At 43.8% G+C, this 8,468-nt stretch overlaps 1 protein-coding gene and 1 long non-coding RNA gene across 2 annotated transcripts in view; one reads left to right on the top strand and one right to left on the bottom strand.

Moving 5' to 3' along the window:
• The window catches only part of LOC138976973 (E3 ubiquitin-protein ligase TRIM33-like), a 13,776-nt gene extending 6,390 nt beyond the window's left edge, over positions 1–7,386 (top strand). The window contains exons 3-5 of the mRNA XM_070349866.1: positions 4,697–4,840; positions 6,986–7,144; positions 7,369–7,386. Coding sequence (XP_070205967.1) covers positions 4,697–4,840; positions 6,986–7,144; positions 7,369–7,386 — 321 coding nt within the window. The remainder of the gene's footprint in view (positions 1–4,696; positions 4,841–6,985; positions 7,145–7,368) is intronic.
• The window catches only part of LOC138976568 (uncharacterized), a 51,695-nt gene that overhangs the window by 20,109 nt on the left and 23,118 nt on the right, over positions 1–8,468 (bottom strand). The gene's annotated exons all lie outside the window — the stretch shown is intronic.

Below are 8,468 nucleotides of genomic sequence, written 5' to 3'. Positions count from 1 at the left end.
AGGGAGGCATGACGTCATGATGCAATAATTGACGTCAAAGACTTTTGACCGTGACGTAATCTTCTCACGCGAGCTTTATCCATAGTCTTGAACAACCACACACAAATAGACTTGGAAAGTACAGAATTACTACCCGTCCAAAGCGGCCTTGGGTGGCGTTTGCTGAAAAAATGGGGGCGCCAATTTTACCCACCGTATTTTTTTTATTTTTTTTTTATTTTTTTATTTTTTTATTCTCTTTTGGTGAATTTTTTTTTTTTTTTACATACAATGATACATATAATTCTGTACATTACAGGACATCACTTAACCAAAAGGACAGATCCATATAACCGAAAAACACTTGAACAATTACAACATACCTGGGGTGGGAGGATGGGTGGGGGGGGGGATGTTCAGAGCTTGGTGGTCGCAGTATCAGAAGGTTTTGAAAAAAAAAAAATATATATATATATATATATATTTTTGGTGAACTTCCATCTCCAACTGTAGCCCATAATCGGGCACAACGAATCCCTCTTTATCATGTATTATCGGTGTGAACATTTCTCAAGTCGATTACAGTATAGCGTTCGTGGGATACCTCCAGCTTTGCTGGGATAATTTTAAAAAAAAATACTTTCTAGACCGATCATTTGTATACAAGTGCAATGTATAAATTAAGTAGATGTGCAACGCCAAGGCACTGCATACCCCAGCGAAAGACAAACCTCTCTCTCTCTCTCTCTCTCTCTCTGTCTCTGTCTCTGTCTCTCTCTCAAACACACACGAACACACACACACACACACACACACTCACACACATACCCCAAGTTACACACGTACACACATACACACTCACTCTCACGCACTCACTCACTCTCTCACACACACTTCATACACACAAAACACACCCCCATACGCACATACACACACATACACTTACGCACACCAGGGATAGGTCTATGCGCACACGTACAAACACACACCCACCCACCCACCCACTCTCTCTCTCTCTCTCTCTCTCTCTCTCTTTTTCTCTCTTATACAAACAGACACACACCCATACAGACACAAACCCACACACACACACACACACACACACACAGACACACACACATGTACATAGGCACGCATGTACGCACGCACACACCCGCAGACACACACACACACACACACACACACATACACACACACACTCACACATTGACTCACACAAATCTCATACACACAAAACACACTCATACGCACATACACGGTTGGGCTAGTGGTAAGGCGTCCGCCGCGTGATCGGGAGGTCGTGGGTTAGAACCCAGGCCGGATCATACCTAAGACTTTAAAATTGGCAATCTAGTGGCTGCTCCGCCTGGCGTCTGGCATTATGGGGTTAGTGCATGCTAGGACTGGTTGGTCCGGTGTCAGAATAATGTGACTGGGTGAAACATGAAGCCTGTGCTGCGACTTCTGCCTTGTGTGTGGCGCACTTTATATCTCAACTAGAATGAATACCCGCTTCGCCGGGAAGCCGGCTTCGCCGGGAAGAAGTACTTAGAGCCGTACGCCGGCTTCGCCGGGTCCGAACAATGGACCCGCCAAGCTTAGGTCCCTCCCAGATTCGTGGAATGGGAACAGCACGAAAATGATTCAGTGGCCATAATGCCATTCCTGACCATATCGAGTCCCATCCTTGTCGACGAATGTAACCGTGTTAATCACCTTTGGAGGCAAACTCCACTCAAACAGGATTGAGCAATTTAGAGCTTATCTCTAAGCCCTTTTGAACTGTTATGGCTTTTCAAAGGAAGGCCAGTACATACAAATACACAAAAGCCGCCAGACCACATCACAAACAGAACTGAACAATCCCCAGGTGTTGCTCACATAGAGAGAGACACACACACACACACACACACAAACACAGAGAAGCCGTATCTATAGAGAGATAGATGACAGTGTATTTTTCGCGTGGCTATAAATTGATTCGACCTTTGCACTTTTACAGTGAGGATAATTTACGGGTCCAATTTACGTTCTGGACACTGCGGTGACCTTCTAAAAATAGTAACAGAACGCCGGGAATATCCGAAGATGCCCCCTCATACTATAGTGCACCATACGAAGGAAGGGAGGTAAACGCTGAAAACATGGAGAAGATAAGGAAGAGTTACTGGGAATGGTGAAATGAACACAAAAACCAAAATCGGTTCAGCGCTGCGCGTTGAGAGCACGTGTTGAAATATCTCATCGATGATATTGTGTCCGGGGTGTAGCTGAATACGGTGTCCAAATTTGAAAAAGATCCACCGAGAACTTTGGCTTTGGTGTGTCGGTATGGGGGCCCGGGTAGCTGTATGGGGGCCCGGGTAGCTGAGGTGGAACCAAAATCGGTTCAGCGCTGCGCGCTGAGAGCACGTGTTGAAATATCTCATCGATGAGGTTGTGTCCGGGGTCTCTCTGAATAAGCCCACCAAATTTGAAGCAGATCCATCGAGAACTTTGGCCGTGCATCGCGAAGACACAGACACACAGACACAAGTCGTATATATATACTAGAGGAATACCCGGCTTCGCCGGGGTGAATCGCGAGACAGAGACAGACAGCGTGGCGGTTCACCACAATCACCTTTGAAGGCGAAGTCCTGTCAAACGGGATTGAGAATTTTAGAGCTTATTTCTTAGCCCTATATTATCTGCTGTGGCTTCTCAAATGCCAGAACATACAGACAGACAAAAGCCGCTAGACCACATCACAAACAGAACTCTACAATACACAGGTTTTTGCCCACACACACACACACACAAACACACACACACACACAGAGAAGCCGTATATATATATATATATGCATATCTGTATCTATAAATATTATAGAGATAGGTGAGAATGTATTTTTCGCGTGGCTATAAATTGATTCGACCTTTTCACTTTGACAGTAAGAACAACTTACGGGTGCAAGGGAAGCGTTGTGGACAGCGCAGTGGACAGCGCAGTGACATTCTAAAAATAGTAATAGTAACTTACAAACGGGAAAGCCACACGAAGGAAGGGAGATAAACGCCAAACACTGGAGAAGATAAGGAAGAGTTACTTATAATGGTGAAATGAACACAAAAACCAAAATCAGTTCAGCGCTGCGCGCTGAGAGCACGTGTTGAAATATCTCATCGATGATATTGTGTCCGGGGTGTAGCTGAATACGGTGTCCAAATTTGAAAAAGATCCAGCGAGAACTTTGGCGTTGTGATGTGGTGTAGCGGCTTTGGTGTGTCGGTATGGGGGCCCGGGTAGCTGAGGTGGAACCAAAATCGGTTCAGCGCTGCGCGCTGAGAGCACGTGTTGAAATATCTCATCGATGAGGTTGTGTCCGGGGTCTCTCTGAGTAAGCCCACCAAATTTGAAGCAGATCCATCGAGAACTTTGGCCGTGCATCGCGAAGACACAGATACACAGACACACACACAGATACACAGATACACAGACACAGACACAAGTCGTATATATATATAGATAGAAGCAGCACCGCCCTCATAATTATGACCCTTCGTGGTCGGCTGGGCGTTAAGCAAACAAACAAATACGCACATAGACAGACGGACACACACACCTTTACAAACAAACACATATACACACTCATACACACACAAACATACACACAAACTCATGCACACACACATTCACACACACACACACTCTTTCTCCCTCTCTCTCAGTCTTTCTTATACACACACACACACACACACACATACACACACCCAAGTCACACACACACACATACACACACTCACTCACACGCACTCACTCACTCTCTCACAAAAACTTCATAGACACAAAACACACACCCATACGCACATATGGACAGACGGACATACACACCTTTACAAACAAACACACATACACGCACACACATACACTTATGCACACACACACACACCACACACACACTCACACACACACACACGAGTACAGACTCATGCACGCGTGCGCGCACACACACACACACACACAAATGCACACACACACACACACACCCCACACACACACACGAGTACAGACTCATACACGCGTGCGCGCACACACGAGTACAGACTCATGCACGCGTGCGCACACACACACACACACACACACACACACCCCACACACTCTCACACACACGAGTACAGACTCATGCACGCGTGCGCACACACACATACACGCACACACATACACGTATGCACACACACACACACACACAAACAGTAACACTAACACATGTGCACAAAATGAACACAAACACACACACCGCGCGAGAGAGAAAGACTACAGGGAGGCATGACGTCATGATGCATTAATTGACGTCAAAGACTTTCGACCGTGACGTATTCTTCTTACGCGAGCTTTATCCATAGACTTGGAAACTACGGAATTTCTACCCGTCCAAAGCGGCCTTGGGTGGCGTTTGCTCAAAAAATGGGGGCGCCAATTTTACCCACCGTATTTTTGTTAGTATGGTCCCAATTTTTGGTGAACTTCCATCTCCAACTGTGGCCCATTTTCGGGCACAAAGAATCCTTCTTTATCATGTATTATTCGGTATGCACATTTCTCAAATCGATTACAGTATAGCGTTCACGGGATACCTTCAGCTTCGCTGGGATTAACTGTGCCAGAGTGAGTAGCGTGAAATATGTAACCATTTCTAGACAGTTCAGTTTGATGTGTACAACTGACTGATTGCAGGTGCCAGTTTTGTCTTTCCATGACAACCACGGTAAGAACATCGTGCTGAGCAACAACAAGCAGACGGCAGAGAGAAGAGGGTCAGACTGGGATGGTGGTATCGTTGTGGCCTCTCAGCCTATGATGACGAACATGTTGTACGAGGTTAGTCATTGAGCTCAGTGTTCACTGTGACGCTATCAGTGTGTTTACAACTGCAATCCCTTCAAGAAATATAAATCTTTCATGTTGCCTGTTAACCGTCAAATGTCATTCAATTAAACATCCTGTCCCCAGAGACTGTGCAACACTTATGAAGAATTGTGCTTCTTACTTCAAATAGCAATTCAGAGAATACTGAGAGTTCGAAAGAAAATTGATTGTGTGTGTGGGAGGGGGAGGGGGGTTGAGGGGGGGCAGGGATCAAAGTGGCAGACGACCATTAACCGCCTTGGGTGCCAATAATTTAGCGTCTAGCTGAAGTCATTGTAAATGTGTAACTATGTACAACGAAAAAATAAAAGTATAGATGGACATTAAAGCTGCAACAATATATTGTCTTACACAAATCATCACTTTGCACAGTATTAACTGTGATTAACCAGCACATAGCTCTGTACAGGACAAAGGTGATCAACAACAACTTTTACAACAACGACTCTCTTAAATACCCTGTGCCGTGATTATGCCAAGAACCAGAGACAATTGCCGTTGGATTTTATGTTCATGTTGTGTGTGTGCCAAGTATGAGAGCATCCTTCCATTTGAACATAAAGAAACGATCAATAGCGTCGCCTTGTTCTGTGTCGACACATTTTATATGTTGAACTTGATATAAGTTACGAACATAATTTAAGAATTAAGTAGATGTGCAACGCCAAGGCACTGCATACCCCAGCGAAAGACAAACCTCTCTCTCTCTCTCTCTCTCTCTCTCTCTCTCTCTCTCTCTCTCTCTCTCTCTCTCTCTCTCTCTCTCTCTCTCTCTCAAACACACACACACACACTCACACACACACACACACACACAAATACACACAAACACACACACCACACACACACTCACACACACACACGAGTACAGACTCATGCACGCGTGCGCACACACACACACACACACACACAAATACACACACACACACACACACACACACACACACACACACACTCACACACACACGAGTACAGACTCATGCACGCGTGCGCACACACAAATACACACACACAAACACCACACACACACACACACACACGAGTACAGACTCATGCACGCGTGCGCACACACACACACACACACACACACACACACACAAACAGTAACACTAACACATGTGCACAAAATGAACACAAACACACACACCGCGCGAGAGAGAAAGACTACAGGGAGGCATGACGTCATGATGCATTAATTGACGTCAAAGACTTTCGACCGTGACGTATTCTTCTTACGCGAGCTTTATCCATAGACTTGGAAACTACGGAATTTCTACCCGTCCAAAGCGGCCTTGGGTGGCGTTTGCTCAAAAAATGGGGGCGCCAATTTTACCCACCGTATTGTTGTTAGTATGGTCCCAATTTTTGGTGAACTTCCATCTCCAACTGTGGCCCATTTTCGGGCACAAAGAATCCTTCTTTATCATGTATTATTCGGTATGCACATTTCTCAAATCGATTACAGTATAGCGTTCACGGGATACCTCCAGCTTCGCTGGGATAACAGTTTCCACACAGCCAATAAAGTACCCAGGCCGTTTAATTATTTGGTATGTGTAGCAGTTTTAGAGAGAAAAAAAGCCGCACTTCTTCCACTAAACGCTTGGACAAATCCGCGATGGCTTACATGGTGGGTTACGGGACCAGACGGAGCCTATAAAAATCGAAACTAACATGTGTGTGCATGTGCGTACGTGCGTGTGTGTGTGTGTGTGTGTTTGTGTGTGTGTGTGTGTGTGTGTATTTGTGTGTGTGTGTGTGCGTGCGTGTGTATTTGTGTGCGTGTGTGTGTGTGTGGGGGGGGGGTGTCTCCGAGAGTGCATGCGGGCGTGTGTGTGTGTGTGTGTGTGTGTGTGTGTGTGTTTGTGTGTGTGTGTATTTGTGGGTGGGTGGGTGTGTGTGTGGGTGTGTGTGGGTGGGTTTGTGTGTGAGAGAGAGAGAGAGCGTGCAAGCATGCCTATGTGTGTGTGTGTGGAGGGGTGTGTGTGTTGTTTGTGTGTGTGTTTGTGTGTGTGTGGAGGGGTTTGAGTAATGTTTGTGTTTGTCCACGCATACGCTGTATGTGCATGCATGTGACAATGTACGCAATATGTCTAGGTCATCTTGGACAAAAGAGACGGTGGAAGTGGTTATGCGATGAGGACTGGAGCAACAACCACTCCTCCAGAAGCTCTGACACTGCCATCTGACGCTTATAGATGGCCATCTGCTGTGGTCATTTATCACAATGCTGTGGACGTGAATGGCGGACATATGGTAAGTCTGAAAAGACCGTAAAGAAAGGGCGGGTACGCTGGAAAGGATGAAGGCTGTTTGTGCGATTCTGTTTTTGTGTATATGTATGTGTGTATGGTGGTGGTGGTGGTCGTGGTGGTGGTAGTTTTGAAAATTGAAGAGAAAAGGCCATGACAAGTTTTATTAAATCTTTGATCGAAATTTCGGGATTATAAAGTACCCCTGATTTTGTTTTAATCCGACAGGTTACCCAGCCAGCATGATTCTGCGTGACGCATGCGTTATTTCTGCGTTTTTCATGCGGGGATGCGTACGGCCTCGTGACACCTTCGCTTCGCGCGCGTTACTTTTCGCCAACTTTTACGCAGATTGTCGCATTCGAAACGACTTCACCACGCAGTGTTTAGCACGCATGGATTCAATGAAAAGGTGATTGCAATTATTGTTTTTCCTAATTTTATACCGTGTGTTTATGCATGTTCTTCATGAAATAATGTATTATATTTTATGTTATTAAAAAATATTTACTTTTACATTTTGGTTATGAATAGTTATTCTTCTTCAAAAACTTCTCTTTTTTTTAGAAAAAACATTGCAGAAGAACTTTCAATCCGTTATTTTTCAGTTTATCTTAAGACAGTTTCGGATAAAAAAAAAAACCTTTAAAAGTTTAATAAAATATTTTTATTTTATGTAATGGTTTTTCCATTTGATTTTTATTTAATCATTTTGTTATTACTAACATTTATTTGTTTAATTGTTATCCTGATTATTTTTATCTTAAATTAAATATGATTATTTTAATTTGTATTATCATTATAATTGTTTTAGCATGTAGTATTATTATTGTAATGGGGATTTGGTATTGTTGTAGGAATCAGCTTTCCACAAAATAATGTCGTGGAAAAATCTAGGCAAAGCATAATAAAAATATTATATGAACAGAAAAGATAACTGAAATCTATATGAACACCCATAACAAAACGATAAAAACATTAAAAAAATTCAGATTAAACAAAAAAATGTAAACTAAAGTAACTTTGAAACTAATTATCTACTCAAAATAAAGGCTGATGTTAATGGTTACATAAAATTTGTTCTCAGCATATTTTCATTTTATTTTAGGCAGTGGCTATTTTGCCGGTACCGGCAACGTAGCCTGTAGGCTACGTTGCCGGTACCGGCAAAATAACGATATGTTACGGTAGAGGCTATTTTGCCGGTTGGACGCTGCTGAAGCTAGTAAAGTGACACGTCTAGTCGGATTCTCCATCTCACAAAGGCAATACACAAGTAATCTTCAATATTTGTATTTCTGATGTGCAAACTTCAAAAGCAATTACAA

Source organism: Littorina saxatilis, linkage group LG9 (genome assembly GCF_037325665.1).
Source record: "Littorina saxatilis isolate snail1 linkage group LG9, US_GU_Lsax_2.0, whole genome shotgun sequence".
Lineage (NCBI taxonomy): Eukaryota > Metazoa > Mollusca > Gastropoda > Littorinimorpha > Littorinidae > Littorina > Littorina saxatilis.
The sequence above is the reverse complement of the archived record's forward strand: the minus strand, read 5'-3'. Positions and strand labels throughout refer to the sequence as shown.